The sequence below is a fragment of the Amphiura filiformis genome, chromosome 8 (genome assembly GCF_039555335.1).
Source record: "Amphiura filiformis chromosome 8, Afil_fr2py, whole genome shotgun sequence".
NCBI classification, from domain to species: domain Eukaryota; kingdom Metazoa; phylum Echinodermata; class Ophiuroidea; order Amphilepidida; family Amphiuridae; genus Amphiura; species Amphiura filiformis.
Window position 1 is genome coordinate 70,008,708 of NC_092635.1, and position 18,553 is coordinate 70,027,260.

Below are 18,553 nucleotides of genomic sequence, written 5' to 3' on the forward strand. Positions count from 1 at the left end.
TTGAAACTGATATTGGCTGTCAATACAAAAAGTGAGAACCACCCATAGATTGCTGTTCCAAAACAAGTCAATACCAGGAGCTTACATGAAATTTAAATAAAACAGTGTGGAAAATACACACCATGCAGTATAGGACCAGAAATCGGAATCGGGTATCATTTTTTAATACGTAGCATTGTTTCTTTGCCCATTTAATGAGTTCAAATCATTCTCCATCATCAAATAATTGTTTGAATATTCATAATTGTTATGTTCTTTGAATAAATCAGAGATAGGTTTAAGGCATTCATTGTATGGAAATCAGAGGCAGGTTTAAGTCATGCATTGTATGAAAACCTTAACTGTAAAAAGCAACATGGTTACCAATGTCAAACCAACAGAATACTGTTTATGTTGATTCTGTATGTGTTCTAGTCATATCATAGTTATGGCATTGTTTGCAGTTATATCTCATGTGAAAGCATTTACAACAATTGACTTTCTTCTGCCCCATTTGGACCATAACAACTGGTTTATTCTTCTGGCTATATCAAACCAATAACATGGATGTGGGACTTTTTAAAGGATATTATACATTTACCTAATTGAGGATTTTTATTGGAAGTGTTCTGCATTTTTGAGGCCCAAACTGCCCGTCCATAAGACAGGTTGAGAAATTTTCCACCTGTCTACTTTTGAGATCACCTGTCCAAAGACAGGTGGACGGGTCTGTGGCTAACACCTTGATTCATACCAAGTTTTATAATCCAATGTATCATAGGTTTTGAGAGATTGCCTGCAAATTCATGTTAATTATGGGGTTGGTTCATGAAGACCCTATCTGCAATAGCTGGCAGGTGTCAAAATAAACTGCTCAAATAAAGAAAGTCCGCACTTATGTAACCCGTCCTACACCAATACCTGATCTTGTTATGACAATTTGATTGATAAAGTTGTGTGCAGAATCTTGTAAGCTGCAATTTGATACCAAATTTGTCACCAAAAATTCACAGAGATTGATACCAGTATATGAAATGTGGTGCATTTTCAAAAGTTGCAAATTAAAAATGGATCACACGGACCTGTAGAGGTGAATGGCACAGCACGATCATTGACATAGCCCGAAACAACCATTAGGTCATATCGATCGCATCATGCCCTAGTATTCATCAGTAAAACACTGTAGCAATCCATGTGTTTTAAATTAACAATTGAATAAAGCGCGCACTTGGGATAGTCGACATGAGTTCATCATGGGCAAGCAAGCTTGACCACATTGCCACGCTAAGCAATTTCGACTGTGTGTATCGTTTTGATTTGCAACTTTTGAAAATGCACCAAATGCCATAAACTGGTATCAGTCTTTGTCACTTTTGAGGTGTTTGGCAGCAAATTTGGTAGCAAATTTGAGCTAACAAGATTCTCCACACAACCGTATCAATCAAATTTTCATAACAAGATCAGGTTTTGGTATAGGACAGGTTGCATGACTGTGGACTTTCTTTATTTGAGCAGTTTATGTGTACATACAGCTATTGTAGAGAGGGCTTTCTCAATGGGATTGTGTCATGTTGTATTTTGTAAATCAACTGCTCAGTGCCAGAAGTGGGTAAGTGCAATAGCTGCCATGTGTAGATGAGTACAATATACCATAAATTGCCAAATGTTCACAGGGCAGCTATTGCACTTACCTTCTTCTGGCACTGAGCAGTCGAAATGTTGATGCATAATTTCTATGAACAATCCATAAAAAAAGATAAATCATCAAGTACATTATTCAGATTACTTGGCATTTATTTTTTGATGGAGTTATGATAAATTTTGATAATTTGCTATGACTGTATTCTGCTTGAGTGAGAGAGAGAGAGAAAAGCAATCGTTGCATGTTCCGAAATGGATTTTTAAAATCTTTACAAGCTCTTGAACATACTTTAGTTATGATGTGTGTGTAAGAAATGTGTTTTGCATCGCATAACCTATATCAAAGTTCATTTGCACGTTTTGCTGATGTAGCACATCTAATGCATAAATCCAGAAGTGAATTTGGCTAATTGAATCGTGTCATGCGGTATTGGTACCTCATTCGTTGAGCAAACCATGAAGCGTCACATGACCATGGCATGGTTTGGTTCTCCATGCAATAAACATGTTTGCATCAGCAAGTGCAAAAGGACCTTATTGATAACTGTAGTGTATTCCTGTTAATTCTATGTTGGGCAATCAAACAATGCTACAAGGTGTTGTCTGCATCCAATCACACCACCTGTTCATCCCCTTTCCTGAACAAGGTAAGTGTGCAGGAAAAAGGGGATTTCTCATGTTTGTTACAGGTGTTTCTAGTTTAATATATGTGCTTTTGCTTGAATCAGGTGTTTCTAGTTTAGTATCTGTGCTTTTGCTTGAATTATTTCATTTGTTTGTCATTGAGGCATGATGACCATTTAGTTTCTTTCTTTCATTCTTTTATTGCATAATTCATCTTAAGTTGCTTACAGTATTTTTGTAAAAGAAATAAACGAGTGTTTAAAAAAAAGTCAGAACAAAGTAAACTATACTCTGTGCTAGCATGAAAGTTCATCTGTGTTGGCAGACTTCATAATGAATGATTTGAACCTATAATCTCAACATAACGTGATCTTGATGTATGATGTACGTCTTAATTTTGTGTTGAGATCATAGGTTTAAATCATTAATTCTATACTCTGTGCAATACAATTATTTTGCCAGGTTATGAGATAGTTTGGTATATCAGAATTATGTAGTATGAATCAAGTGTAACCAAATTTCCAGGAAGCTCATTAATTGTAATTTCAATAAAATTCATCAAAATATTCCAGGATAATCAAATGTATGGGATAATGTATACAATATGTAATTGTATATTGGCAAGATAATATTGCCTAGCGTCACATTAAACAGGAAGCCCCGCTTGGCCAGTTCTCCACAGAAGAACTGACTTACACCTGTTACTTTGATGACAGACAGAACAGAATTTACATGGATACATTTTAACCTTGACGAACTTCCTAAGGAACTTAGAACAAAAGCAGGGCTTCATCTTTTTAAATAATCTCCAAATCCTGTCATTGAATCTAGTAATATATCACAATCAGAAATTGGCCATTTTCAAGGCAGAACACTCTACCAATAATAATTTTTAAAAGAGTGCTTATATTAGGTGGTATTAGAATAATTAAGCATTTCATACAATGATTTGCATTTCATTAGTTCTTTTATTTAAAAAAAACCAAGCTTGCAGTTCGAATGCATGAAAATGTTCATTATTCAATTTCTTTTTACATTTTGACTGTTTTGAGTTCTATGCTGTAATTGATCTACGTTGTGCAACTTATGCATGATATAATCTTTTCCTGTAAACTTTTGACGAGAGCGTTTAAATGTACATTGTGCATTTACTGCGTTGTTTCTGATTGGCTGTTGAAGCGATCTGCTGTTACCGAGTTGAAATTTATGACTGAACTTGTGCGCCGTATGCATAGTTAGCCTTGACTTTGCAACATCACAACTGATACACAGCCGTTTTCGCCAAACGTTTGTCAAACAAATGCCGAGCACAAACGTTTGTCAAACATTTTCGTAAACGCCCGTAAACGTTTGGCAAACGTTTTGATCGCTAAATGTTTGTCAAACGTTTGGCGAAAGCGGCTATGTAGTTTGCACTCGTCAAAGGTTTACAGCTAAATTTTTAATAGAATAATTTGATTTTGCCTCAAAATTGTCCCAATTTACAGAATTCTAACAGTTACACTTCTATTGCCTCCCCTCATTCCTTGAAACAGTTTGAAGTATTGAGCGTTGGAGGACGTATGGGATATTTCCAAGGAGACGTGAAGCTACTTACCGATGACTTACAAGCATTACAGCCAACTGTGTTCCCATGTGTACCACGTCTTATGAATAGGATTTATGACAAGGTTATGTCTGGTGTCAATAGTTCTGGCGGTGTTAAGAAGGCACTCTTTAACTTTGCCTACAATAAGAAGAAAGCCGAAGTCTTGCGGTAAGCCTGCCCTAATATGGTAAAAAGGGTGTATCTTATATTTACATCACTAAAGGTTCGTTCATACTACCACCGCATTTGCGATGCATTGCCGCACTGCATCGTACTGCATCGTACTGCAAACTACTGCATTGCAATATCTCAATAAAGTTAAATACATTTTAACTTGGAAATGCGACGAGTTACGTTGAGTTGCGGCAAAAGTAATCGATATATCGGCATCGAAAAAGCAACGCATCGCAAACGCTGTGGTATTATGAACGGACCTTAAAAGGGCATTTCGTGATCCACAGCATCATTCCCTGACTTTTCTCAAAAAAAGTTGAGATTTTTATACCAATGGAAACCTCTGGCTACATAATGTTTATGTACAAAATATTTCTTGCAGATTAATTCGTTTGGCAAAGATATCGTGAAATTTTAATTTCGTTCTGGTGCACCAGAACGAAATTGCAACACATTGTCTATGGAGCAGTGTAATACACATAATCATGCATAACTCGCAAACGCAAAATCGGAATCAACTGAAATTTTGGGAATAACCTTTTTTCTGGATATCTACTGAAAAATGCCGTAAAAAGAGGATGCTAGGATCACGAAATACTCCTTTAACATCACTAACACGTTGTTTTTGCCATGGTTGAGGTTATTGTTTTTTAATGATCCTCACAAGATAAAAGGATGTAACTTGTAAAATACAATAATACTGGTTTCATACTTTCCTGTCGCTTGCCGCTTTGCCGCTCTTACGATGATTTTGCTTTGCTGCGCAGTCGCACCAGAAACGCTAGCGGTGACCAGTGGCAATCTGATATATCGATCACTTCACCACTTTGCCCAAGCAGCAGCATCGGGAGTTGAATTCAAGTCAACTTGGAGCAGTTCCGCTCTGACGTATGAGAATAAAATCCGATTTTGGAGCGATGCAGAGCAGCAACATTAGAATTCAGAGTCATGCCGCTGCCGCTACGCTCCGCTTGCAGAAAAGTACAAGCAGCATGATGAAGCGTCACGCCCGCGACAGAAAGTATGAAACCAGCATAAGAGGAAGATACTTTCTTTTGTAATAGTATATAGCATACAGGTGACTAGCCTTTGACAAAAGACAGTAACATTGTTTTTTTCTCTTACAGCCTTTTTCCAATCAAGTAAAATAAAGTTTTCCTCAGTCATGGCAAAATGAAGCAAATTACTAGTGATGTAAATGGAAGATAAACCATTTTACCATATTAGGACTGCTAATGTTGCTCTACAAAATTGTTATACAAATATTTAATGTTTATGAGTACAATGGTAAGAATATTTTCATGAGGTGAAATATGGACCGTTCTAAAAGCCTTGTTGAATAGAAGAGTCCCTAATTTACCAAATGAAAATAGTCTTTCCATTGAATGAATAAAACATTCAATATTTGTTTTAAACTTGTATATAAAATTATTCCTTTTCTTCCACTTAATTTTGAAAATCACCAGGAAAATAAAATAAATTTTCAAAATCTAAACTATGTTTATTTTAGAAGCGACCTACACCCCTATTTGCGAGTTGAGGTGCTCACCGCGAGCGCTACATGCTCGCGTTTGTCAGTGTTGCTACGGTGGCTGCGTGCGAGTGCAATGAAAATTGAATATTGCACTCGCGCGGTGTGCAATAGATCTCTTCTAAAAATAGCTAAAATAATCAATAGTAATTGACCAATCAAATAACAAGAATCTTTGTATGAGTTAAATAAAACTTTCTGTATTAATTGGATACATTTGTTGTACCAAAAAGTAAAATTGAAAGAGTGGATATTGCAACTGTGGCACATATATTTACATGTCATATTGCTCATAATAGTAACCCATATGTTAATATGTGTAGTAGTCCAAAATGTGAAATCTAAGATATGCTACTTCTTACAGTAGAATAATTATGTTTTTTCTTTTGTTTTACACAGTGGTATTTGCAGGACAGATTCAATTTGGGATAAAATAGTGTTCAAGAAGATTCAGGTATGTGTACTTTTGTCACTCACCATAGTTTTGCTTATTCATAACAGCTAACTGAATTTATTTTGTATGCAAACTCTAAAAAAAATCAAAGGTGCATTTGATTGGATGGCGCTACTTCCCTGTTGATATGCCGAGGAACTTACTAAGGTTATAACTTACGAGTCGTAGCCTTGCTAGCATATTGACACCAAGTTATGCTATGAGTTATTCCAGATCAGCAGGATAGAACATAATCCCCAGCTAAAGTGAGGAACAAATTTTTTTTTAAAGAAATGTAAGATTTCTGGAAATTTTTACATTTTGTTACTACAAAATGTTAGGTTTTAGTATCAGATATGTGCCCTTTTAATTTTAAGTCGAATTAATGACAAAATTTAAAAAAAGTGAAAATCTTGGGATCCTAAAATTTTATTTAAAATTTCAGATTTTATTTTGTCACAAAACTGTACATAAGGCCTTGATTTTCTCATGGTATTTTTGTTCAATAAAGAACATCACAATGAAGACCCCCTAAATGTTTAACGCATGGTCAGATATGATTGGTTGCCAGTCTGATGAAACTACAAGTGTAGTTGTGAAACATCGCTAAAATGTGTGTCAAATACCTTCATTTTTCATAAGAATTGCTCAAAGTGAACTAAATCCACAGTTGAAATTAACATTTCTAATGAACTTGTTTGAAGAAATGTTACAATGTTGTTTAAAAGTAGATGAACTAATACCAAGTATGCTGTGTATATATTTTTGTAGGCTTTGCTTGGAGGAAGAGTGCAGTGTAAAGTAGACAAACTAATACAAAGTATACTGTTAATATATTTTTGTAGGCTTTACTTGGAGGAAGAGTGCAGTGGATGGTGATTGGCAGTGCTCCTATCTCTGCTGAGGTACTGCTCTTCTGGAGGGTTGTCATTGGTTGTAATGTAAGTTCTATATTTCGACACTTTTGATATATTGATACTTCATATACTTCATAAACCAAAGGTTTGATGATGTCCTCTAAAAAAAGTTGTATCGTTGGGGAGGGGTCTGTAAAAAAAAAAAGTTTAAATATTGGTCAAATTTTATCTTTCGGGTTTGAATTTCCAACATTTCACACTTGCCTTTCATGGAGGGACAGGATCAGCCGGGACGGGATAATTGTGACATTATCAAGGGGAATGAATCGGATGTCACTAATATTGTTTTTGAGATATTAGCAAAAACAGTTTTCAAATTATTTTGTTTTATATTGTTTTGAGCCATTGATAAATTGCTCATAACTCGGTAACTGGGTGTACGATTTTGATGGGGTTTGCATCAAAATGTAGCATTTGTAAACTGCCAGAAAATGATGTAAAAAAATTCTAATTGAAAATTGCCAATATGTGACTCATTCCCTTGATCATGTTATGTATTTGACCTTGCACAGGTGTCTGCTCATAAATTTGAGGCCTTTTAGGAAGATTGCCCCTAATGGTAGCCATTTAAACTAAATTCAAATTATCAGTCACTTATTTCAAGAAATCTGTGCAGTTGAAATACTGGGGGCCAGTTGCCCCTCTCATCAAATGATCCAGTGATAACAAAATGGGTGTAACCCTTGAAGTCTATATATAATGTTGATGGTTCTCCATCTGCTTCTATATTCTCCCTAAAGCTCCAATGGAACCAGTGATGTTTTGTGGTATGTGTTGCAGTCTTTTATAATGTTCGGAAAGTATGAGTAAACCCAACATCTTGCTGAATGCAGTTTTCATGTGAGGTGTTTCATCAGAAGCAGAAACTTTTGTTCCAATGCACTTACCCGTGCATGGGTATTTTATTTTTGTTGACAAGTATTTTGTAATAAGGGATTGATTGTTTTCTAAATATTCTTGATAGATCCAAGAAGGGTATGGTCAGACTGAGTGTACAGCAGCTTGCTCCGTAACACTAGCAGGGGATAACCTGCCTCAGGGACACGTAGGACCACCAATACCTTGTAATATCATAAAACTTTGTGATGTACCAGAAATGAATTACTTTGCTAAAGATGACCAGGGTGAGGTAAGTATTGCTACCTTGGGTGTATCAGCTTCAGTGCAGAGTCAGTGGAGTACCGTGCAATATTTCTGGTGGGGCATTGTCTAAAGCTGCTAAAACTTGCTAAATGTGGGTGAGAGGAAGAGAGAGCAAGAGATGAAAGAGGGCGAAGGAGGAAAGGAGAGGGAAGTGAGTGGGTTGGCAAAATTTCAAGCAGCAGGCACTAGACAAAATTCCAGTCTTTTGAGTAACAAGGACATGCTTAATGTGATCTGAGATGGGAGAGAGAGTCGGAAACATCCTATTAGTCCAAAGAGTAAATGTGGCACGATCTGGTCCATGGGGGCGAAAGGAGGCATTTTTAAAAATTGAGAATTATTACATTACACATACAATAGGATATCGTTTACTGAAAACACCAAAGGTCTAGCGTACTTGGTTCTAAAGTTATGAAGTTTTTTGATGTCTCTTTTCTTATGTATTTTATTGTTTTTTTACCCCATATTTTGACCTTATCTCAGTTTCAAATTTGCCGCCTTTGGCCCCCATGGACCAGATCGTGTCACAAATGGTCTTTGGGGTAAAGTTACATTTTAGGGCATTTTAGATTAGGATTAAGGGATCGTTAGTGTTAGGGATAGGTTTAGGCTAGGATCAGAGTTAGGATTAGAGTCAGTCAGGGTTATGTTTAGTTTTAGGGTTATGGTGAAGTTTAGGGTTGGGTAAGGATTATAATTTATACTAGGTTTTCGGACTTGTGACCCTTCGGACTATGTGTATCAATCTGTAACCTCAGGGAGAGATAGCGAGATTGAGGCACACAGCGAGTAACATGAATCCAAGTCATATCAGAATGAGTCAAGTAGTGAGACAGAGAGAGAGAGAGATGACGATGATAATGATATATTACGCAGTGCACCTTGTTTTGGTGTAAACTGTTTCAATCCATCTCACTAGTTGATCAGTGATCCATCAATAGTATTTAGACAATAAATTCACAGTTGATACAAGAAAGAAATAACAATTTCTTTACTATTATAACACAAGCTTTAGTCTTGCTCCAATAACTATTCATACATATCGTCACTGGGCGGGAAAAACCTCATATGTACTTTTTGCCCTTGAACATGGACGAAGCAAACCATTCAATATAAAGTCTAGACCTAAAAGGCTTTATCCATGTTCAAGGGCCACAAGTAAATACGAAGTGTTTCCTGTATGTACTTTTGGTCCTTGAACATGGATGAAGCAACGTCTTCAATACAAAATCTACACCTACAAGGCGTTATCCATGTTCAAGGGCCAAAAGTACATATGAGGTTTTTCCCACCCAGTAACGATATGTGGTCTCTTTTCAGATCTGTGTGAAGGGTCCTAATGTATTTTCTGGATACCATAAGAATGAGGAGAAAACTAAAGAAGCAATTGATGAAGATGGCTGGTTACATACAGGAGATATTGGTGTATGGCTTCCAGTAAGTTGATTGTGTTTGATAAGTCTTGTTATTGGTGTTCTTTGTATGTATGTATGGTGTTCTACTCCGTAAGACATACAGTTTGACAGTAGCTTAATCAAGATGTTAGAACTGTTACCACACCAAGAGATAAGGGTTAGTTCACTAAATAGATTCATCAGGTTTGTTGGTAAACATTATAAAAGATTTCTTTTAAACAAAACAAAACTTAAACTCACTATTGAAGGTTTTGCCTGTTATGGTCGGTAGGCATCATCAGAATGATGGTTGTAGATCCTCCTGGCTGATAATACACCCTCTTCTGTCGGGATACGTCCAACCGGATGTAAGGATCTACAACCATCAGATGGCCTACCATCCATGGTAGGCGAAACCGTCAATAGTGAGTGAAAGTTAAAGAAATCTTTTATAATAAGGTGGGGTTTAGGTTTTAGGGTTATTTTATGCAAATCTTTGTTTAAAAAAACATGTTTCAAAAATAACTTTCAGGTTTGGAAATCATGGTAAAAATGAAATGACATAATAACAAAAGTTTAAAATATGGGTGGTACTTACTGCAAGTGTGCTTTTGGCTGCTTTGACCTTCTGCATTTTGATGCAACAAAGTGTGGGGTGGTTGAGGCTGTTAATTGGGTCATGCACCTTTAATGTTCTTAGTTATACAATAGTTGAAATCAACAAGTTCAGAAATAAATTTGTGGGAACTTTGCTATGTAGCATATGGTACATTACGGATATGATTTTGGGAGATTATTCCCGAGCTCTGGTTCTAACAGACCTCATCAGACAACTGACCCACTGAGCTGGTTACATGATACATGGCTAACATTTTATTCTTTCCTCTTCAGAATGGATGTGTAAAGATCACTGATCGTAAGAAGCACATCTTCAAGTTAGCTCAGGGAGAGTATGTTGCACCAGAGAAGATTGAGATCGTCTACTGTGAAGAACCATTGGTTGCACAGGCGTTTGTGTATGGAGAAAGTCTCAAGGTAGGATATGGCCAGAATGTGGTATTTGTTTAATTCACTAACATATTTACTTCCCAATGCCATGGTTGAGGATATTTGTTTTTAATAATCCTCACTTGATGAAAGAGCACCTGTGGAAAAGTCCTACTGTCCCAATTTCCACCAAGGTTAAACTGTTTTACACAACCTGTGTCACAGTTTTATAATATAAATGGCGTGATTGGCCGATGCCCGGTGGCCCGGATGTGCGATTGCTGGGTACGGAAATGAAGGACATTAATGGTTTTTAATGATGCTATTTGTTATTTTATGGTATTATTTTGATGAAATAAGAATCACAAAATGTTCTGGTATGTATGAACGGGGTTCATTCATATATTTTCATGACTAAATGAAAATATATGAATGAACCCCTAATTTAAACATCAACATGTTAAAAGTATAGACAGTAAATTGATATTTAAAATGTAATGTTGCATTGCACACTGTACAGCCCTGACCTCATTTATAGGAATCAGTGTTTTTTGGCTGTGTGATCTTGAAAACATATTTGTAATGATTTGGCACCTTACTGTCATGATTTGAAGCATTTAGAAGGATATATCTATGTTGCACAAAGTATTCAAATGGGCGCTTCCAGAAATTTTTGGCCCTACCCCTAAAGATTTGACACATCTGACCTTGTAAATCATAAGACAAATAAAATAACAAAACACAAAAGAAAGAATGTAGCCAGCAGTACGTAGAGTATCCTGCCTATGGAGTTCATGATCACAGTCTTAACTTAGCACTGGGGTAAGCAGCATTTGAGATGGTGTTGACTGATAATCGATACTGGATAACCGATAATCAACGACCAATCAGCTATCAATATTCAATTGGATTCTAAAAGTAATGATCACAGACTCTCATGTTCAAAAGTGTAGATGTTGATGCTTGCAATTGCTAACGTCGTTTACCACTATAGAAGACATGGGAAAATCAAAATCTTTAGGGTAGGTGCTGTTCATTTCTGGAATAGCCCAATACCATTGTTCAGTGTTATTGTCTCATATGAGTAATGTGTTGCTGTCCCAACAACTTCCCAACAATTTTCCCCTTATCCAGCTAATGCTTGGTTCTGAAGAGGTTGGACTGTACTTACTTGACTGTTCATTGTTGTGTGTATTTTACATTACAGGCAAGCATCATTGGTGTCATCGTTCCTGATGAAGAAGAATTAGTCAAGTATGGCAAGAAAGAAGGGCTTGAAGGTGACTTCAAGCAACTCTGTGCAAAGAAGGTAAGTTGGTTGCAGGTTAATGGTAGGAAGGGTAATTAGTCTGAAAACCTAATTAGTCAAGTATGGCAAGAAAGAAGGGCTTGAAGGGGACTTCAAGCAACTCTGTGCAAAGAAGGTAAGTTGGTTGCAGGTTAAAGGTAGGAAGGGTAATTAGTCTGAAAACCTAATTAGTCAAGTATGGCAAGAAAGAAGGGCTTGAAGGTGACTCCAAGCAACTCTGTGCAAAGATGGTAAGTTGGTTACAGGTTAATGGTAGGAAGTGTAATTAGTCTGAAACCCTAATTAGTCAAGTATGGCAAGAAAGAAGGGCTTGAAGGTGACTCCAAGCAACTCTGTGCAAAGAAGGTAAGTTGGTTGCAGGTTAATGGTAGGAAGGGTAATTAGTCTGAAAACCTAATTAGTCAAGTATGGCAAGAAAGAAGGCCTTGAAGGGGACTTCAAGCAACTCTGTGCAAAGAAGGTAAGTTGGTTACAGGTTTATGGTAGGAAGGGTAATTAGTCTGAAAACCTAATTAGTCAAGTATGGCAAGAAAGAAGGGCTTGAAGGTGACTCCAAGCAACTCTGTGCAAAGAAGGTAAGTTGGTTACAGGTTAATGGTAGGAAGGGTAATTAGTCTTAAAACCTAATTAGTCAAGTATGGCAAGAAAGAAAGGCTTGAAGGTGACTTCAAGCAACTCTGTGCAAAGAAGGTAAGTTGGTTACAGTAGTGGCATAGGGGCACAGGGGCCACATCCCCCAATCGATTACAAAATTTAGAAAATCCCATAGGAAAATTGCCAAAAAATGGCTTGTGCCCCCAATTAGATCCCAGTGCCCTCCCAATCATGGTCGGTGCCCCCCCATATGATGACCCACTGGGTTACAGGTCAATCGTACAAAGGGTCATTAGTCCAAATACCCAATAACTTAGTTATAAGCTCTTATCCTTGCCATAAGCCAGCATACAGGTTTTCCACCTGAACTTGCTTTCCTAAATCTATAATTGCAAATCTGTAAAATTTACTTATGTGATGTACATATTTCTTCATTTCTTTTATGATGCAGGAAGTTAAAGATGCCATCCTTAAGAGGATCGTACAACATGGAAAGAAGAGAGGGCTCAAAGGATTTGAACTGGTAAGAGGGAATGTTAGCTTCAAGTAAAACACAAATCTTTTGATACCAGCACAAACATATAAACAGACATGTAATCCACCATCACTGTGTTCCTCAATGCTGTGAGTTGGCCTGAAAGGTCCCCTTGTAACAGTGCAGAATGTTGGCTGAGATAAGGCCATTTTTCAGAAAATTCTTGGTCACAAATTGATGTATGGAAATTTCAATCAATTTTCATTGTGAGTTTATTTTCGATTTCCAAACACGCTCAATTCTGATGTCTTCCGATCCATTGATACCCAAATTTCTTTCGTCCAAACCAGTTTTGACCAGATATCAATGGAGCAGAAAAGATCGGAATTGATTTTGTTTTGAAACAAATTTGATGGAAATTTCCGTACATCATTTTGTGACCAAGAATTTCTTGAAAAAGGGCCTTATCCCAAACAATATTCAACTAAATGCCAGTCCCAGAGAGATGTGTACAAAATTGGCCTGAAGAGATTATTAGTTACGCCCTGTTTGTTCACGAAATAAGGGGAAATATCTATGGTCTGGTGCCGTATTCCATGAAGCTGAACAAAGTAATGATTTTATCCTTTAGTGAACATGAATTTTACTTTATCTTCCGACTTTTTGGTAAACTTTGCTCAAGGAATTTAGTTTTACCTGCCTATATATTAATGAGGTATCTAAGTGGTGTTTGACCAATGAGATTGCAGAATTCTTATTTTTTTTTTTTTTTTTGTTCGGGTTTTGACAACCCTGGATAACCCAAGAAAGCCTCGATTGAAGCTTATTTCCATTGGGGTCCATTTGAACACCGGGACGGGTTGGGAACAGTCGGAAGAGCGTACTGTTTCGAAAGGCTGTAGATCTCGGTACAGGTATGGCTCTCTGTACACGGGACCGACGGCTTAACGTCCTCTCCGAAGGACGGAGTACTTTCATGATTCATTTACCCAATTCTAAATGAACCATGGGGAGAGCGGAAGTCTGAATTTAATCTACAGAAGTTGCCAATTAATTCTAAGACTTTTTTACCAAGACAATAAACCAGCAAAACGCCACCGCCGTGAATCGAACCCAGGACCTCATGCACTAAAGGCAAGTACCTAACCATTGCGCCACGCTCTCCGCCACTATCAACTAAAGGATAAGCCTGCATACCTTATGTATACCACAAAATTCTACTACTTGGGTGCTTCCATTCAGTGTGACAATGCCCGATGTGGCTTGCATAGCCTTTTCTTCCAAAAAGTAACATTATCAGTAATATAAACCAAAACGTTTGTAATAATACTGTATGCAGCCAATCAAAACTGTCTGAACTCTGTAGTAGTTGACGCCCTGGATAGTCACGTCTCCAAAGAGAATAAGATCATTTTTGTTGGATGTTAGAAGCCAGTTTGCTCCATTATGTAGTTTAAGGGGCACGTTGGCGCAGCTGTAGAGGCTCTGCCTTGTAAGTGGTGGATTGCGAGTTTGAGCCCCAGCGGTGCCATTGTGCTGTGCACTTGGGCAACGGGCTTTCCCCTACTTGCGCTGTCCAAAGGTATCAGCATGCCTTGGGCATTGTATGGTAGCTGACATATTCTAACGACAGCCGAATACATGTTTTAACATGTATGCTTAAAAGCGCTTTGGTACATGTACCCATGTGAAATGCATTGTATAAATACCAACATTTATTTATTTATTTATTTTAGTTGCTAATTTTTCGTAACATTTTTCTTTTTTTTCAGGTCCGAGACATCCATATATATGATGATCCGTTCAGCGTTGACAACGGTTTATTAACGCCAACATTCAAAGGCAAGCGTCCAGCACTCAAGACGTTCTTTGCTTCACAATTGGCTGACATGTACACAAAATTGGATTAAACCCCCCCCCCCCTTGCTCCACATACTAGCAAGAAGCTTGACGACAGACCTTGAGCAAATTTGTGTACTCTTGGAATCTCCCTGGACTCTTGGGAACAAGCAAACATTTGCTTGTCAAGTCATCATCTGAGAAGAAAGTTCAGAAAATAGGAGCCCAACCTGGTTGTGTCATAAGTTGGAAGTACTTACAATAATAGCAAGATTTTGCTACATGTTTTGTGTGTGTACGTGTAGAATGGGAAAGAAAAGCTGTTTTTTCATTGCCAGGATAAACTACTGTTGGAAACTAAGCTAATACCCAACTTCCTAATGAAACACATAACAGTATAGCTTATCTAAACAAGTTGAAAAAAACATGTTAAGTTAAAAATTGATAAGCTGCTACAGGTACACGTACCAAACAGGTACAGCTAAATCTCTCTAATATAGGGGTTAAATACTAATATCAAAGTACTAACAAAAAATGCAGCAAATAGGCGCCTGAGCTGTGTGTGTCATAAGTTGGAAATACTTACAATGAGCTGTACCAGTTGATTTCCATACACCCTATGGAAGACATGATCTTAATCCTCCACACACAGGGAGTATGAATATCAAATAGGGTTACCTGAATGGGTGATTCTAGTTGAAACCTACACCCCTGTGTGTGGCAGATTAAGGGCATGTCATCCATGGGGGGGGGGGGTGGATTTCAACTGGAATAGCTCCATGATGGGTGCCATAAACCATATATAACATATACCTATGCTTCATGTATCCAGACAAAGTGTAGTATATATCTGCATACACCACAACTGTATAAATATGTATTGCAAAGATGATGACGTCTTGATCCAGATCCATGGATGCTTATTAGCGTACACCAAGGGTTAACTAAACTAGAAATTGCATATGCGCTGTCAAGACATGTGCACACGATAGGGAGGGAATTTTAACTAAGCCTTTACCCCTCTATCAAGTCGTGACTGTAATAAGACTAAGCCTTTGCATATTGTTGCACATGCCTCATGTTGCCATTTTCAAAAGCTTTTTACAGATATTTATTATTTTTTGGGTGGTATTAGTAAAATGTCTATGCAGGAAGCTCAGTTTCATTACCCAGTATGGCTCGTCTTTTAGTTTGTGCCTCATTTTATATTTTAAAAAAAGTAAAAACCTCTGCGGTGACCTGATTTTGAAAGGAATTTAGGAGGAATTTAGTTTGCAGCAAGGCATAAGTACTTTATCAACCTAATTAGTGCCCCTCCCACAATTAGTGCACCATGTGAACTTTTCTAAGATGCACCTGCTAAGTGCCCATGTTTAGTGCACTTTTATCATTTCCAGTCCAGCCAATCCAATGCACAAACATATGAAAATGTAATTGATTAAATGTACCGAAGGTAAACAATTAGGCAAAAAAAAAATTGTTGTGTTGCCCTCAACCGTCCAACCCTAAATCCTGAAAAATCAGGGTCGCAATTTTTTTTTTTTTTTTTGAATGATGATTTTTACAGATTTGTTCAAAAACTCAATGTTTTTCAATTAAAATTAATATTTTATTGAAAGACTAGTCTTTAATTGATGTCTAACAGGTATCCAAAAGTCAAAATTGCCGAATGACCCCTAATTGAAGAAAAATTATTTAATATTTGAGGGGATTTTTAAAAACTGAAGGTTTAAAAAAAAAAAAAAAAAAAAAAGAAAAAAAAGAAATCCGGCCGTCCGACCCAAATTTCCCATTTTCCCACTTCAGGGCAACACAACAATATTTTTTTTTGCCTTATGATGAATAATGTCATGCAGTACTAATAGTATCTGCTGTCGCACAAAAATCAAAGAGGGACTAAAAAAAAAAAAAAAGTGGAAGTAGGTCAGTAAATTTAGTGTCTGTTAGGGTTCATTTTTGCCAGTGGGAATTTTAGATTTGTCAATATTGATATAATTAGAATGTAAACATGTGTAAACAGTAGCATTGTATTTAGGTACAAAAAGGTGGTGGTTGGAATTGGACTACCTCAGTAGCAGAACTAATATGGTAAAAATTGAGAGAGGCGCTATAACTGGTAACAGCGCTCTTTCTAATATTACCTGCAATTGCGCAATTTTGCCACATAATTGCAAAATTAGCACTTACTGGAAATGGGCTATTCCACTTGAAAATCCATTACACCCCTGTATTCGCTACTTGCACGGTTCCGCCATTATGCACTATGTGCGGGGAGAGCCTCAAACTGGCAGCATACATGAATGGGAATTGAACTAGTCATAACGCTCTGTGTAAGGTTACATAATTCTTCCTTTCATGTATGCTGCCAGTTCGAGGCTCTCCCGCATATAGTGCATAATGGCGAACTGCAAGTAGCTTAATGGACTTATTTATGACCTTAATCGTCCACACAGGTAATGTGAATTTCAAATGGGGTTATTTGAATGGGTGACTCCATTTGAAATCTACACCCCTGTATAGGAGATTAAGGTCATGTCTTCCATAGGGTGTATGGATTTCAACTGGTATAGTCTAATAATGGAGCACATTCTGCATTTTTCTTTGGGAGGACTACATGTAAGATATAAAGAGTTTCATCGAAAAACGGGATATACCCATTTTTAACCAATTTGAGATATTATGCAAATTAAGCTGCTAAAATAAATAAAGTAAATAATAATAAAATATGTGATACTTTTGACCATATCTCAAAAAGTATACTTTGGAGTTTAATAATTGATGTGTCATTTTAAAAGCATAATTTTGTACTGTATGATGGTGATCTTAACTCAAAAATGTCAGGAATGACATTTATTGCATTTTGCGATGAAACTCTTTATATGCTATTCTGTATTAATACAAACTTGTGAGTTGACTTTCTGTTTTATAAACTCTGAATTAAGGATGAGTTTTACCAAGTTGGGAGCTGTATATCAAAAAGTGAGCGTCAACTAATAAACATGAAGGGAGCAGTATTTAGACTTATAGTTTTTTGGGAACTATGTGGGTGTCATTAACAGGTTAAAGGTCAGTGTGTAGGTGCCAAAATGATAATGATAAACAGCATTTTAGGCTTGAAGTGATTTTGGAACTTATTTATGGGTAAATGGAGTAAAGGACAGTATTATAGTTAACTGTTTTTAAACCTATTTGAAAAATGGGCTATTCTAGTTGAAATCCATACACCTATAGAAGACATGACCACACAAGGGAATGTGAATTTCAAATAGGTGTTACATGGGGTGTATCGATTTCAATTGGAATAGCCATTTTGCCATGGGGTTTTCTGCGACAAAATATCAAGAAGAAATGTGCATTTTCTTTTGTCCCTGTTTTAGGTCACAATTGCCCTAATTTGGGCTAATTTTCATGTTATGAAAATTGCACAATTTGTCCCAGTAAAGTTGTATTAGTAGCAGGGCAATTTGGAAATTTTGGCCCCAGTATGCCCCTGCTCCAACGGGCTATTCTATTTAAAATCCACACTACCCCTGTGGAAGATTTTGGAAATATGTTCCATAGGGGGAGTATGTTTTTCAAATGTAATCGATCAGGGTTAATCATTTTGAAACTCATACTCCCCCTGTATTATCGCTTTACCTATATCTTCCACAACTGGAGTAAGAATTTCAAATGGAAGATACCCAATTGTGTATTCCATTCAAAACTCTTACTCCCTCAGTGGAAGACTTTAGCTAAATCTTCCACAGGGGTAGTGTGGATTTTAGATGGAGTAGCCCAATTTTCTGATTAAAATGGAGAACTTACCACTTGATTGTATAGGTTTTAGTCCTATGAGTGTTCCCAGTTTGCCGTAGAATAGATGACGTGACAGGATAAACTACCATAGCTATAGGTTTAAACAATTTTGAATATATCGCCCTGC

At 37.0% G+C, this 18,553-nt stretch overlaps 1 protein-coding gene across 3 annotated transcripts in view; it reads left to right on the plus strand.

Annotated features, from left to right (window-relative positions):
* The window catches only part of LOC140159400 (long-chain-fatty-acid--CoA ligase 1-like), a 61,680-nt gene extending 45,399 nt beyond the window's left edge, over positions 1 to 16,281 (plus strand). For 2 of the 3 annotated variants that reach the window (XM_072182861.1, XM_072182862.1), the window contains exons 11-19: positions 3,780 to 4,000; positions 5,937 to 5,991; positions 6,816 to 6,911; positions 7,852 to 8,016; positions 9,351 to 9,467; positions 10,316 to 10,459; positions 11,619 to 11,720; positions 12,766 to 12,837; positions 14,562 to 16,281. In XM_072182861.1, the coding sequence (XP_072038962.1) occupies positions 3,780 to 4,000; positions 5,937 to 5,991; positions 6,816 to 6,911; positions 7,852 to 8,016; positions 9,351 to 9,467; positions 10,316 to 10,459; positions 11,619 to 11,720; positions 12,766 to 12,837; positions 14,562 to 14,699 (1,110 nt within the window). In that variant the 3' untranslated portion in view covers positions 14,700 to 16,281. Of the gene's footprint in view, positions 1 to 3,779; positions 4,001 to 5,936; positions 5,992 to 6,815; positions 6,912 to 7,851; positions 8,017 to 9,350; positions 9,468 to 10,315; positions 10,460 to 11,618; positions 11,721 to 12,151; positions 12,181 to 12,765; positions 12,838 to 14,561 lie in introns of all 3 variants that reach the window. The other variant, XM_072182863.1, reaches the window with a different exon arrangement.
* Positions 16,282 to 18,553: the final 2,272 nt, after the last annotated feature.